Source organism: Vipera berus, assembly GCF_964194415.1.
Source record: "Vipera berus genome assembly, chromosome: 3".
NCBI lineage: Eukaryota > Metazoa > Chordata > Lepidosauria > Squamata > Viperidae > Vipera > Vipera berus.
Window position 1 is genome coordinate 80,544,926 of NC_138204.1, and position 15,966 is coordinate 80,560,891.

The following is a 15,966-nucleotide window of genomic DNA, read 5'->3' on the forward strand; positions in this document are numbered from 1 at the left end:
GGTTGAAGAAAATTGGGGTTTTCATTAGAGGGGATTTCATATTATTAATTAGAGGGTTAAAGGGAGAAGTTGACATAAGGAGAATTCTGGTCATTAGATTTAAAATATTTGGAAATTAGTTGAAAATAAGGATTTTATCTGTTTAATATTTAAAAATTAGACCTAAAATAAAAAAAATATTATGAATATGTTTGATTTATTGATTAACCCAGGTAATATATATAATGGTTTTGATTTATTAAAGGGAATATTGTATTATTAAGTAGATGATTTAATATGGTGGGAAATAGATAACTTTTAGGAAATATAACAAGATTATATTCAAATAGATAAAATAATGTATTTTGGATATTAGATTCTGTTATGAATTGAGATAGGAAATCTTGGTTGCCTAAAGCCTGAAAATTATAAATATCAAAGGTTAAATTGGAATATTGATGGGAAACTAAAAATTGGGGGAAAATTAATATTTAAAAATTAGACCTAAAATAAAAAAATATTATGAATATGTTTGATTTATTGATTAACCCAGGTAATATATATAATGGTTTTGATTTATTAAAGGGAATATTGTATTATTAAGTAGATGATTTAATATGGTGGGAAATAGATAACTTTTAGGAAATAGAACAAGATTATATTCAAATAGATAAAATAATGTATTTTGGATATTAGATTCTGTTATGAATTGAGATAGGAAATCTTGGTTGCCTAAAGCCTGAAAATTATAAATATCAAAGGTTAAATTGGAATATTGATGGGAAACTAAAAATTGGGGAAAAATTAATAACAGGGTATGGATTGTTTATGAAGATTGAATGTAAAATAATTAAGATATGTATAAACTAACAATTTATTGATAAATGTAATAATGATGTTTTACTGAGTTGATATAAGAACTGTATTAGCTTAAATACGAGACAGTAAATGTTAAGAGAAAAAGAGGAAATATTTGATGTTGTAACTTGAGATTTGTACTAAAGATTTTGTTATCGAACTATTGATTAACCCAGCCACCATGTTGCTTTTTAAATACTTAAATGTAAAATTGGAAAATAAACTATTATAAAAAAGAAGCTTGTAAGAATGGACAGGAAATCAATACAGCAACCTTCCATTACTGTTGTTCTGTAAGATAGATAGGCTGCTTAATATTTAGGAAGTAGCCTACAGTATGGCCATCAGACTATTAGCCATTATTAATCTGGTTTTCTATTAATTTTTTCTAGGGCTAGGCCATCAAAATATATGATCACTATCACGACAGAAGGCAGCAAATTCTATAATTTAAATATGCACTGAATCTACCACTACAGATTAATATTGCCTGTATACAACCACATTCCTTGGAGTTGAAAATTATTTAGAACTCTGTAAGTGTTCTTAAGTGTTAGCTAGCTTCAGTAAATGTCAGTGGAAATTCTGTGTACAATCTTGGCCATTTTCCTGATTTACAAACTGTTGTTGTGTCAAGCATCTAGAGAAACTGCAGCTGCACAGAAAGCAGTGGCTATTGATAGCATATGTGGACAATTGTCTTTTCAAAGCCCATGGCAAAACAGTAATAGCAATAGTAGTAGGTAATAGGTACACCACTGGAAGACCTGAACAACCAATTTAGGGAAATAACTTTATGGGGGAAAAATTATCTATGTCATTGTTAATATTCAACACCAACTTGGTGATATGTAATGAATCAATTGGTTGTAGTAGAAACAGCAACAGTATCTCAACATTAATATTACATAATGAGAGAATACCATTAGAAAATTTCTGGTCTCTTCTTTTCCAATCCACCATATTCCTTCTGTCCCCAAAATTTCCTTCCCTTGGGGCATCTTTGACAAACACAGGAAGAGGGAAGCAAGTAAAAGAAAACATCCATAACAAAAAAACAGCTATTCTTCCTTTCTCTCCCCACAAGGATCCGGGCCAACTTCATTTACTAACTGGGATTTCTGATTGCCTAAAATAGCAATTTATTTTCTGTTATGAAAACAGATATACATTTCTCCAATCATGTTGTAGGCATATATATTGGCCAGGCAAAATTCTTATTTGGCCATGAATATGTAGAAAGTGACAATAGTTGGCTCGAATTCTTTCAGAGGTACTTCAGTATGAACCATGGCTAGTAAGGGTTTCTCAAATAAGCTTTCTTTCTTATCATATTGTCCTAATTTGAGGAGTAAGCTGTAGCTTTTCCAATATCAAATCCTATGCATTAGCAAATGATGCTTCAGTTACTCTAGCACTTTGGCCAACTGTATGCTGTTTACTCAAGAGCAAAGTTTCAGAGGCTTTGAGTTTAAGGGCACACAGAACTGCAGCATCAGATTTCAATAGCTAATGGAGGGGATTCTGGGCATTCAAAACAAATAAAAAGCACTGACTAATACTGAGGTTTTAGAGAGAAAAATGCTTACATAATCAAATGAGCATTCAACATCTGGCAAGTTTAAGTCAGCTTAATGAACCCAGAGAGAGAGAGAGAGAAAGAGAGAGAGAGAGAGAGAGAGAGAGAGAGAGAGAGAGAGAGAGAGAGAGAGTGAGTGCTGAGGGTTGCAATACTGAACAAATAAATTATGTTCTGAGGAAAAACCGACTGTATTCCATTGTAAATATCTAACAAGCCAAAAAAGAGCTACAACCTCCAAGAATTACAATATTGTATTCAAAAAGCAGGTCTCATTTAAATATTTTAATATAAAAATATTTAGAAAGCAAGTTACAATTGAAAAGCGTGTAACAATTACTTAAGATTCAGGAGCCCAATGCACATTCTTCTTAAGATCAGCTATTGCAATTAATTTATAAATTGTTCATCCAACACTTGTACTACAAATTTTGGGCTTCCCATTGTTGACTGCAAAAAAACTCCCTGCTGCTTCTTTTTCCTTGAGCTACATTAAGATCATGAGTTTGTGGAAAACACTTGAACACACAGTGTTTCCAATAAAGTCAAGATGGCCAGCTTCCAGCAGTTTGTTGATAATTTGGGCCATGCCAACCATTTTTAATTAATCAGTAAAAGGTTATCGTCGCTTTTCCGCCTGTAGAAAGAAGAAATAGTTCGTTATTTTAGATCAGCAAAGGAATAAAAAAACGTTGGCAGGAGGTATGAGTGGACCAATCAAAATGTTAGCGTTAGTAATTTGTAGGTTGCCATCCCTCTCCAAAATAATAACTGGCCTTTATGTGCCCTTCCTTGCCATCTTTATCCCTCTTCTCAGCTGCATACTTCCAATGGTTGCCATCCTGTGCCTTAAAAAAGTAATTCGAGAAGAAAAGCCCAAACTTTGTGATTTTATCTAAATTACTTAGAGAACACAGCAGAGAATGATAAGCCTCTCCTAGGCCTTCAATTGAAATAGCAGATATTCCATAAGCTGTTTATCTTCACAGTGGGTCATATCTATTCAAAATCAGGATCCATTAACAAAATCACGACTTAAGACTTTGGTCACATCTACACATCTGCCCAATTTTGACCTAAAAATACTTGGCTAAGTCAAGTACTAAAAGTTACATACACTGCAAAAATAAAATATTATTGAACAGGAAGCAGTTAACAGAGGAAGAGTTTAGAGGAATGGATCAGAAGAGCCATCTGCCCTAGTTGCTTTAATCTATATTCCTACATTCAGCAATTATACCCATCGCATGTCTGAAATCTTGTTTATTTCATCATCATTAGCTAGCCGTTTTCCTACACGGTCATACCCTGTCCTCAGAGAGTTTATAAAAGACACAGCTGTTTTCCTTCTGTGAAGTTGTTACAATAAAAATCTTTTTCCCAGAGTAAAGAATTTACAAACTTATATTTTGCTTTGTTTTCTGTTTCAATCACTTTATACCAAAGGATATCTGCTAATTATAGATATCTTTGAAGTTTGCATCATCCTATTTTTGCCTTGCTTTGCTTTTTCTTCAACTGTCCCCACCAATGGCTTCATTCTCATCCATTTCAGCCTACTATCTCTTGTGACCCATTTTCTCAAGCCAAACTTTTTCCTGGCTACGTTTCTATAGTTCCTGCTTTTCTCTTCAACAACATAAAAGAGTTGCTGACTTCAGCATTATGATTTCCTCAGTGGGCCAGCATATTTCTTCTTTGTATCCTCTTAATGGTCACAAAAACAAGTTTGAGCCTCTTCTCTTGTCATTATTAGATTACAGTGGGAATAATGCAAATAGTTGCAATGACAGATTCTACAATATAATCAGGAGCTGGAGTACAGGTTTTATGCAATTATTGTTCATACTACTTATGCTTCAACTAATACCTAAATTTCATTCAAGGTTATATGGGACTGCTCTCCTTGTTATACTGACCAAGTCTACGAATGAACGTGCAAATGCAGTTTTGCTTACTGAATAGTTTGAAATAATTGTATGTAGAATTGTTTATACAAACTCAGTCAGTATCTAGGTTTTATTGCCATACATAGAATGTAAAAAGTATTTGAAATGTCACTTTTCTGAAACTGGGACTCTTGGGTCTTGAAAATTCAATTTTCTTAAAGTATCTTCATTTTAATAAATTTGGGGATGTTATTGTGATGTTTATAGAATTTAAACTCTAATAATGCAATCCCCATCTTCGAATATAATTCAGATCCTGGGCTTTCATTGCTAAAGCATTTTGTTTATTAATGCTTTATCCATCTTGAAAATCTATCCAGTATTATTTAGCTTTATGGGAACCAGGTTGCTAACCATGGGGTTGTTTTTTAAAATCCTCTATTAACATTATACATAAACCCAGTTATAGAAAAACTGTTACCTCTTTCTTGCTGGCTTCAGGTGCTTCTCAACAAACTTATTAAGTAAAGATAAATAATAAACTTCACCCCAGAAAAGAATGGGTACAAACTTTTCATGTTTTTAATTTATTAATTAATTTGTGAAAAATACAACCAATGATATAAAATTTCATTTATGCCATAATGGAAGCAAACTTAACTGCTCCTAAGAGCAGAGTTCTTCCCCAGGAAAAAGAATGATGATTCCTTCATTTCCTAAATTTCAAGTCATTTTTCAATGATAAGTACAAAAAAAGGGAAAGGTGTTAAAAATTCTATTCATGTTTCCAGCTATGTTTCATAAAAGAGTCCATAACAAGAGAACCCAAGTATATACAGGAAAAATATATAATGAATCAGGGGAATAAAATACCAACCTTGTACAGCAACAGATGTTCATGGATGTCCGCTGTCCTAGGCCATTGTTGGATTCTTTTAGAAATTCATGAAGATCTGTAACTGGGAACCCAGTTTGTTGGTATTTCTGAAACAGGAGTGTACAGAATAATCTCTTAGGAAACAGTTTTACTCACATTACTCTACACTGCCTGGACTTCCTATTTCTTGACCTATTGTGGGAAGGGGGCATGATTTGTGAGAAGAGTTATCATTTGAGCAGAGATCTGCAGCCTGAAATATATTGGAAGATTAAAATCTAATGTTATTTATGCTGCTCACAAAGAGAGAAAAGTGCTTTCTTGAACATCTTACCTTCTTACCTAATTCTGCTAGAGTACTTCATCTATTACTTAATGAAACCACAAATATTCTTTCACTTCCTTGATAAGCATCATTCAATTTGCTTTCTGAATTAGATTGTTCATCCTGAAAGTTGTATTACAATGGTACAGTTCACTTTCTTACTGCTGTATAAGGATGACTGTGATAGGGAAGGACCAACTTCTTCTGCTTTTCCCAGCCTCTTGTAATTTACTCAGCTACCCACTTCAGAGAAGCTACTTTAGATATGGTAATAACTTCAAGATTGAAAAATAAGTGTACTCAAGGAAATGGTTTCTAACTTTCTAGTATTTCATTAACAGGCACATATACACTACTAAAACAACCTTTAAAACCAGGGTCCCCAACCCCTCAGCTGTGGCCTGTTCAGAACTGGGCTGCGCAAGTGGCGGGTAAGAGTGCACATGCTCCACTTGCGCAAGCGGCGGACATACTCACTTGTGTGCAAAGTTCCATTTGCACGAGTGGTAGGAACACATGCGTACGCGTCTGCTGCTCACACAGAACCATCCCCTTTCTTCCCCCAAGCGAGAAATTTGGGGACTGCTCAGTGGTGGGATTCAAATACCTGAACAACTGGTTCTCTTATTTGATGCAGGCCTGGGCCTTCGATGCCTAGAACAGACTTCTGGAAGTGGCATCACGCACTTCCAGTGGGCCGTTCTAGGCCTGAGAGGCCTCCTCCAGGCCTCCCAGGCCTAGAACACAGTTCTAGAAGTGGTATCCATGCACTACCGGTGGGCTGTTCTAGGACTCAGAGGCCTTCTCCAGGCCTCCGAGGCCTAGACTGGTCTTCCGGAAGCCAGCCAGTTCTCTGTAAATTTAGCTACCAGTCCTCCTGAACCGGTGCAAACTGGCTGAATCCCACCACTGGGACCACTGCTTTAAAAAGCACTGTATCTAATGAGATTCTATGAATTTTCAACCTTACACATAACATTTTATGTCTGAATGTTTCTCTAAGTAAGCTCCAGATCACCTTCAAGAAAATTCCCATAGCCTGAAATAGTACTTAATACAGTATATTTTACCTTTATGGTGTCATAGGCATCTGTAATGAGGGCAATAAAGAGGCTGAGTACCATATATATGAAGAGGCTAATGAAGGAATACAAGTATAATCGACTGAATAACCAGACTGTGGTACTCTTCTGCTGGATCTGAGCAAATGTAGCAAACATGTCATCACCATTGACTAAAGAAAAGAGACATTCTGCTACAGTGTTCATATCTTCAAACTAGAAGTAGAGAGCACAGAACATAACCAACATCAGAAACAGCTATTGTGGCATTTCAGGATAATTTTAGACCAATCTTCTTTTAAAAAAAACTAATAAAGAGGTTACGACTCATTACTAAAAGTCAAAACATTGCTAAAGCTGGATTGAACAAAGATAACGAAACATCTGCAGAAAAAAAATGTAGATTTCAAAGAGTGAATGCAGGTTTTACATCCGACAGAGCATCTTTTTCCAAATTGTATAAATGTGCTATAGTATTCCACATGATTTTTTTAGCAAATTAAACACAAACCATAATTCTAAAAGCTGCTTTCCATGCTAAGTCTCATACTCTTTAGGTAATAGATTTAGGTAATAGATTTCACTAAAAAGCACCATTAAGGACTGTCAATGTTTTGGTGGATAGAAGTTCCATATGATATATGGAGGAGACTGAGGTTCGGGGGAATAAAACAAAATGTCCTGCACTGAAGAGAGCAGCATTTTCCATGGTGGTGCTTAGATGTTTGTGAATCCTTTTGAATTTTCAATATTTCTGCTTAATATGACCTAAAATGTGATTGTTTTTCACACGTCCAAAAGCTAGATACATAGAACCCAATAAACAGTCGAAATGTTATATTTTTCCTTTATTTATTGAGGAAATGAACCAAAGTTACATATTTACGTGTGGCAAAAGTATATGAGCCTCTAGGTTTATTAGTTAATTTGAAGGAGATATAAGAGTCAGGTGTTTCAATCATTAGGACGATAAAAGTCCTGCTTTATTTAGAGAACAGAATTCTGGGTATTCACTATCAAAGTCTGATCTTCACAATCCAGGAATGTGGAAGTGTGTCATGTCTCAAAGGGATTTATAAGGACTTCCAGACTGAAAGAATTTGGACTCCACCAGTCCACTGTCAGGCAGACTGTATACAAATGAGGGCAATTCAACACTAGCATTCTTCAACCTAGAAGTGTTTGACCGACCAAGATCACACCAAGAACAAGACATGTAGTATTCCATGAGATCTCAAAGAAAACCAAAGTAATTTCTAAGGAACTAAAATCCTATTTTGCATTGGCGAAGGTTTGTGAGAATATTGAACAACAGGAGTGCGCATGGCAGGGATGCAAGGAGAAAGTCACGATTTTCCAAAAAGAACACTTCTGCCCATCCATGGTTTGCAAAATACCACATGGATAAGACAGAAGTCTATTCGAAGAGTGTTTTGTAATGGAATGAGACCAAAATAATTTTTTTAGCATGAATGAGAGTGTTATGTTGGCAAAAGATAAACACCACATCCCACGCGTAAAACATGGTGGTGGCAGTATCATGGTGGGTGGCTTGCCATCATGATGGAATTCTGAATTCTGAATCTTACAATTCAAATTATGCGTACAAAATATAACTGTGCAAATTCTACAGAAAAATCCAGGGTATCTGTTTGTAAAGGTCAAAGGAAAGTAAGTCATACAACAAGACAATGACCCAAAACACAAAAGGGCACAACCAAAGAATGGTTAAAGCAGAAGAAAGTTAATAGTTTGGAAATGACCAAGTTAAAGTTTTGCTCTTAATTCTATAGCAGTGGCATGAAAGGACTTGAAGCAAGCAGATCATGTGAAGAAGCCCACCAACATCCCTGAGGTAAAGCTGTTCGGCAAGGAGGAATGGGCTAAAATTCTCTAGGCTGATGTGTAGGATTGATCAACAATTATTGGAAATGTTTAACTGCAGTTATTGCTGGTCAAGGGGGAGGGGCATCAATTACTGAAAGCAAAAGCTCATCTATTTTTGCCAGATACAAATATGTAGCTCTGGATCACTTTCCTCAATAAAAAAAAATGAACAAGTACCGTATAATATTTTCGATTCATTTGTTTACTGGGTCCTGTTTATCTAGTTTTAGGACCTGTGTGGAGAACAAAACATTTTAGATCTTCTCTATGAACAAACACAGAAAATTCACAAGGGTTCACAAAGTTTTAAGCACCACTATATATTTCCCGGGAGCATGGCAGTCTTTAGTCTCTCAAAAATGGTATCAAGATTATTTTAGCATTTGCCCTGCCAATTTTTGGCAAGTTCAAATGTTTTTTTCCCCAAGAGCCTTGAACTAGAAAGACAGAAAACCACGATCTTTAATATTATTTAATATCATTTTACGGAAGAAGCGATTTCTCTTTTAAGCTAACTAGCATGATACAATGCTGCCCTCTAGCAAGAAACCTCTGCAAGAGAAATCATAATGGATACATTAATCAGCTTTCAAGTCACCCATAAACAAACTCAATAGTTGCATTTAATTCCTTCACCAATGAAGACTGGAGTACCACACAGTCTCTTTCTTCAGATATAAAAGATCCTTTAGCAATTAGAACTATGATTCGAATTATGAACAACTCAACTAATGTATGACACAGAGCATACCCATTTGCCTCTAAATTTATGTTTGTATGCAATAGTCTTTTATAATAGTTCTTAATTGCTTATAAAGAATACATTTCAGATCACTTACATACCTTTTCATGATACGGTCCTAGAACAATCCAGCCACAGAAAGTGTATCCAAGGTATATCATCCCAGCACAACAACAGAATCTGAGAACTTTGGGTAAAGATGCTCGCATTGTTAAAATGAGTACCTAGGAAATTGGGAGAAAGTCCATTAGATACCGTGTGTGTGCGTGTGTGTGCGTGTATGTGTGTGTGTAGGGGGGGAACACTCAGTTTCTGGCACTTTGCTACTTGAGCTTACATTGTAGGTTTGGAAGTAGCCCAAATATCGAATGACTCCAACCCAAACAAATAGAGTGGATGTTCCAAGAAAAATGCTGCAAACATCATAGCTTGTAAGATTCTGAAAAAAGAAGAAAAAAGTTAGCCACTGAAAGAGGAAGAGCTGATTCCTCTTCAGATCTCAATCAGTGTTTCAGAGGTTAGGATTCTTTCATCTCTCACAAGCCAAAAGTAGCTAAAGCTTTAAGGATTACCTTTGCTTTTATTTCCATCTTCATTATTGAGCCAATGATAGTCATCATGTCACTGATGATCACCAGAACATACCATCCATTTATGAACTCTAAACGATCTGTACTGCATACATGGCGTTTATACTTCTCGAGGAAAAAATTCACAAATCTCTGGTTTAAAGAGTAACATAAGAAGAAGAAAAAATGCTTCAAAACAAGAATGATTTACTAATCAACATCACACCACTACTATGGTAATGTCATCATGTGATCATCATAGGAATTGCATTAAGATAAGGAACCTATAGTTCAGCTATTGCTATTGCTGAACTACAATCCCAGGATTGCTTATGACTATCTTATAGGATAGAAATATTTTAGAAACAACTTCATCTATTTCTAATGTATACACACACTATAGAAGAGAGTTATTGACTAACATTTAAGATCTCATTCTTTTTAAACTTCTGCTTATTCCTGTTGTGCATTGCAAATATTCAGTCTCTGGCTGAAAGAAATTAAGCTATTTCATACATTCAGTTCTGTGTTCAACAACTTACACGGTTTGGCCCATTCCAAATGTAGAATTTTAATTACAGTTTGTTGAACCAGCCAGGGTTCATAAGTATCCCTCAACCATTAATGGGGTGGCATACACAGCACACAAAATAATCAAACCACTTTATAACACTATGTATGAACTAAATCATGAAAAAATAATATATTTGTTCAATTTCCAGTTTTCTTAATCCATTTGAGTAAAATGACAGAGTGTGGAGAGAAAAGAAGATCAATATTTTAAAGTCCCAAATAGGTAATGTTATATCAACATGAATTTTTTTTAATTCTTCTAGTTAATTATTAATACTGTTTATTATCCATTAGGCCATATCAGAATATAAAATACTGAACACAAATATGACTATATGTTAGAAAATAGCATAAAAGACAAGAATAAAAGAAAATGCAAATTATGTTTCTATGTCAACCCTACAACTTACCCTTTCAGATTCACATATGAAATTCTTAATTATACTGCACATTTAGATAAAGGGCTGTATTATATGTAATTTTAGAATTTTGATGCATACAGAATGTATTATTTTAATTTAAGGATCCCAATAGTCCATTTGTCTAATGTGCAGTACAAGATCTTGATGTGTCTGTTTCTTATACAATTGAAAATTAAATAATATACAGTATGTTCTATGTCCTCTATGTCTGGGATTCCACCTGATGATTAATTAAACTGACTTAAATGAAAATTTAACATGCTTAAATATAGTTGAAGCTCTAATAATCAGCAACTGTTAATTGCAAGAAAACTTAGAATATGAGTTTCCTATCTTCAAAAATATATCCTGCTATTACAGTTTCAGTCTTAAATAGGACTTCTGATCAAACTATATGACAAACATATTAAGAATGATTCTTACTTTCTGTTATTCTGGAAAAATAAAATGCATGCATAGAAATGAGGCATACTTACTTTTTGCAATTTTAGAGCAAGAATAATAGATCGTGTGCAGAGAATCAGGGAAGCGAAACAGCTCACTATAACAAGCCCATCAAAAACCAAGATATACTGTGTGTTCTTCTGAACTACTAAAGGGAAATAGAAAAATCAATAAATTAAAGACTTAAAAAGTATAGATATAGTCGCTTCAGAGGTGATAAATTAATTGCAGTAAGTCACTTCCCTTTAAGTACAGTACATCCTGAAGGAAGCATGAAGAAACAGGGGGGAAAAAACATTGATCTACAGACTTTCAAAACGTAATTCTCTATCCACAGTACTTGGGAAGAATGCTTGCACAATAATTGTCCACGTATACATTTTCTGTATTAAATGACAATGTTAGCTTAGCTTAGTTTTTATGGTTTGGAGCTTCTTTGTTCAGTATTTTATTACATCTTAATATAAAAGGAAATCTTGATGGTGATTTTAGACATGCATTTTCTTTGTTGAATTAAAAAAATAAATCCAAGGTAGCTTCTATTTCTGAATAATGACATGAAAAGATAAACACTGCTCCTCCACGTAGCTATTGTTATGCAAGCGCATATCTATTTGCTCAAGAAATATGAGCCAAATTTTCTCCATTGTTGACAATGTTTAAGCCATCAACGCCACAGTCTCGAGGCAAAATGGCTCTATCCATAAAAAAAAGGAGGCTTCCGGTTTTTTTATTCAAGTATGCATGATACTTACGAGAGCCAGATATATTCCAGTCTTTACATTCTTGAATGTCAGCATCAGTATCAAAATATATTTTCATTTTACCACTGTGAGCCATATTGTTAAAAGTAATCTGTCAAGGAAAAAAAGCTTTTGTTTTTTAAAAAAATCTATTGACACCCTAGAATGGATATGTACTTTAAGTCAAACAGACCAGCTTTTTTGTGTGGGTGTATGCCTTTGAGTCGTTGTTGACTCCTGTTAATTGCCTGGAGAATTCCAATTTTTTGGAACAATTTTCTTGGCAAGATTTCAAGATTGGTTTGTCACTGCATTCATCCTAGGGCTGAGAGACAGTGACTGAACCAAGGTCACCCACTGGTTTGTGCCTAAGACAAGACTAGAACATAGTCTCCCAGCTTGTAGCCTGGTGCCTTAACCACTACACTAAACTAACTTTGTATAGAGTAGGGGTTCCCAACCGGGGGTGCGAGACAATATTCCAGGGGTTGCGAAAACTTGAGTTTTCAAAATTATAGTGTCTATGCATAATTCATTGAAATGATTTTGAACTTTTATAAGGGATGTGAGAATAGATCAGAAGCGTTCTAAGGGTGCGGGGTATAGAAACGGTTGGGAAGATCATCCTATATAGGTTTTCTTTTAAAAGCTACAAACTCCTACATCTATTCATAGGTATAAAAGCAGTAATTCTTCAGAAAGTAGCTTGACAATATAGTTTATGCATCTTGTTATTATCGCTGAAAGATAGCAATTTACAGTTAACTTTTGTCTCAACCAGTTAATTTATCTCAATTGCACCCTGAAGACTAAAACATCCAGCAGCTTACTTTCTTTTCAATCCACCAAAGAACAAAGCTTTGTAAGTGCATTGTAGAACAGCACTAGAGTTACTGAGCAACTGGATATCTTAGTATGGGAAATCGCTTGAACAACAATCACTGCTAATTTTCCCATTAAAAATATTTATGAAATATTACATACAGATGCATTACATACAAAAAAACCCTTTGACTGGTGAACAAAGTTTCTTCATAGGTCAGTGTATTGCCCACTACAGTATAATAAGCTAATGTACAAGAAATGCATAATACAGGTAGTCCTCAAGTTACGATGGTAATGGAGTCTGCTCATCTTGGTCATAATTGGTGATGGTTGTGAAAAAGATCAGTCATGCGACTGACCTGATTTTATGACCTTTTTTTACAGTGGCTGCTAGGCAAACAAATGGTTCGCTATGGGTGCAGCTTGGCCAAAAACTGGAAGTAAATGCCTGTTTTCAGCAAAACTGTTATAAAATGCAATCATGTGACCGTGGGATGCTGCAAATGCAGCCCCACTGTAGAGAGACCAAAGTTCAGTCATGTGACCATGAAAGGGGGCTGGTCTGACTGTCAGAACTTTGAATCTAGGTTTTAAGTACCTCCCGGGTAAATCCATTGGAACTTCAAATAATAATTAAGTGACCGGTCATTAACCTGCATTAAACTAATGTATAAGAAATGCCAACATAAAAAGTGGTTGAAGAGTAAAAGATATTTTCTATAGGTGAAATAATAAAAAATTGCTCACAGTATTTTCAAATTCGTAACAGTCAGGCAGTTCACGAGTATGAATAGTCTGCAGATCAATGCCTTTTAGTTTAAAATAAATTTCAAGCTGTATGAGCCTGGAAAAAGAGAAACCATTACAACATTTTCTTTTTCTGAGGAAACAGAAACTGGCTTTAAAAACCGCATGTTACCTATAGAACTCAAGGTTGAAAAATGTTGAATTCTTTAAGTCACTTATTTCCTTAGTGGACAGATCCTGAGGTTTCAAATGAATGCATTCTGGAAGAAGGAAGTAAAAGATATATTTAAATACCTCCAAATATATGGCATAGGCTTGAGAAATCGAAAGATGCAATGTGTAACAACATGATTTCAAAGCAAGCACAGATTATGCAAAAATCATTATTATCACCATCTTCTATTTTATACAAGAAACACAGTTTCAAGTTATAATTTTATATTCTTTAAATCCAGTTTGGAATATAACCGGTAAGCAATATCTAAATAATAAAACCAAGGGAAGCATATAGATGAATAAACAAGTTGAGTCATACAGCTTATGTGAACTCTACACAAATAAGCTATCTGGGTACCCGTCCCAAACCCCTCTTCCAATCAGTCCATTGGCTGTACAGGTAGTCCTTGTTTACCAACCACAATTGAGATTTGACATCTGGGTCATTAAGCAAAAATGTTGCTTAATGAAACTGCAACAGAGCTTATGATCTTACTTCAGCTTTCCTAGGGTTGCAAAGTTACTTTTTTGTCACCATCCTAACTGTGAGCAGTTGCTAAATGAGGACTACTTGTAGAGGTTGACACAATGCACAAAGAACCACAAAGCGTAAGCACACTCAAAAGGCATAGGCTACACTAGATAAACCCCTTACAGTTCAAAGACCCGAAGTGTTCATGAGCTTCCCATAAACCTTCTGCTCTTTTGTCTGATTGCTACAAGAAATATAAGCTCCCATTTTATTAAAATCCGGAAACTAAAGTTATCCATTCTGGAACAAGGAAAGATCTCAAAACAGAAATAGTCAATACACATGCCTCACAAATAAGACTCCTATGTCCGCAGCTGATCTGGCAAACAGATAAATCACAGATCAAAAGAAAACAAATCCAAAACATGTGAGATGCATTATATCACCAACCTATCTACACACTGAAGAAAAAGAATAATATAAAAATGTGCCCTCCGATTGCCTAAAGATTTCCCATTTTCACTTTTAAGCAAGCTTGAACTATGAATTTAACTGTGGTTAAATTTCCTGTTCAGTTCTCAAACAAATTACCCTAGTTCCTCAATTCAGGTAGACAAGAATTGGGGGTTAATTTATACTTCCGTATTTCAGCAAGGCACACTATAAAAGGAGGGAAAAGGCATTTCTTTACTAGCAAAAAAGCGTGGTTCACATCCCAGTTTGTTAAGCTGCAAAAACAATGGCACGGATCATACTAACCACGCTTTAATGAAAAAGCCAGAGTCAGACTTTCAGATCAGCAATTTAACCATAGCTTGGAAGTTAATGTCTGGCTTGCTGCCTACCCACACACATTTTTTCACATAGCGTGTCCTGCATCTCTTAATTAGAGACTTTGGTGAGAAGCAAAAATAAACCAGGAATTATGAAATCACCACCAGGCCATTGCCTCACTTAGAAACCTAAGAAAAATGCTTTATTTCAAACAGTGTAATAGTTCCCTAAAACAAAGCATAGCATTGACCTAACGGACACAGTACATCATGTCAAAATATGAACTATGTTATAACTTGTTGTGTTAACCTCGCTTTGTGGCATCCTGAGAGCAATGCTATTGCTTTATTTACAGACAAGGGACCCTTGGGCAGCCAAGGCAAATGATTATTTGTGTATATTATGGGCAAATCTGAAATCAGAAACTAACTACAAGTTTTGCCCCCAAGTTTTGAAAAACTTAGAAATATCAAATGGACAGCTACAGTATCATGCTGATTCCAAAGTACCTGTTTCGATAGTACTGTCTATGTGCAAAGTATCATTAGAAGAAAGCATTGTGCCTTTCTTATATTGTTGCTTACATATCTGTAAGCCAGCCATGTCATCTTCATCTTGCTTGTAACCAAGTGTGCCCAGTGATATATTCTTCAGTTGTTGGTACTAAATGCAAACAAAAGAAGAAATACTCTTATTTTTGGTAGCCTCAACTAGGATTATAAGACATCCAAAAACACAGATATTTAAACAGGAAGCTTGAAATTAGCTTTCTTTCTTTCTTTCTTTCTTTCTTTCTCTTTCTTTCTTTCTTTCTTTCTTTCTTTCTTTCTTTCTTTCTTTCTTTATTTATTTAATTAATTAAATTTCTATACCGCCCTATTCCTGAAGGACTTTGAAACATTCCATTTATTTTGAAAACAAAGTTCCAGACTCTGATAATAGAGAGTTATTGTATTAATTGCACCATATGGTATTCATCATTAC

General features: G+C 35.0%; 1 protein-coding gene across 1 annotated transcript in view; it reads right to left on the reverse strand.

The window, feature by feature from the left end:
* Positions 1–3,016: 3,016 nt before the first annotated feature.
* The window catches only part of MCOLN2 (mucolipin TRP cation channel 2), a gene marked incomplete at both ends in the record, with an annotated part of 13,691 nt that continues 741 nt past the window's right edge, over positions 3,017–15,966 (reverse strand). The window contains 11 exons of the mRNA XM_081325506.1: positions 3,017–3,053; positions 5,183–5,289; positions 6,578–6,784; positions 9,299–9,421; positions 9,535–9,636; positions 9,770–9,919; positions 11,238–11,353; positions 11,961–12,060; positions 13,521–13,617; positions 14,847–14,868; positions 15,492–15,645. Of these exons, the coding sequence (XP_081181632.1) occupies positions 3,017–3,053; positions 5,183–5,289; positions 6,578–6,784; positions 9,299–9,421; positions 9,535–9,636; positions 9,770–9,919; positions 11,238–11,353; positions 11,961–12,060; positions 13,521–13,617; positions 14,847–14,868; positions 15,492–15,645 (1,215 nt within the window). The remainder of the gene's footprint in view (positions 3,054–5,182; positions 5,290–6,577; positions 6,785–9,298; positions 9,422–9,534; positions 9,637–9,769; positions 9,920–11,237; positions 11,354–11,960; positions 12,061–13,520; positions 13,618–14,846; positions 14,869–15,491; positions 15,646–15,966) is intronic.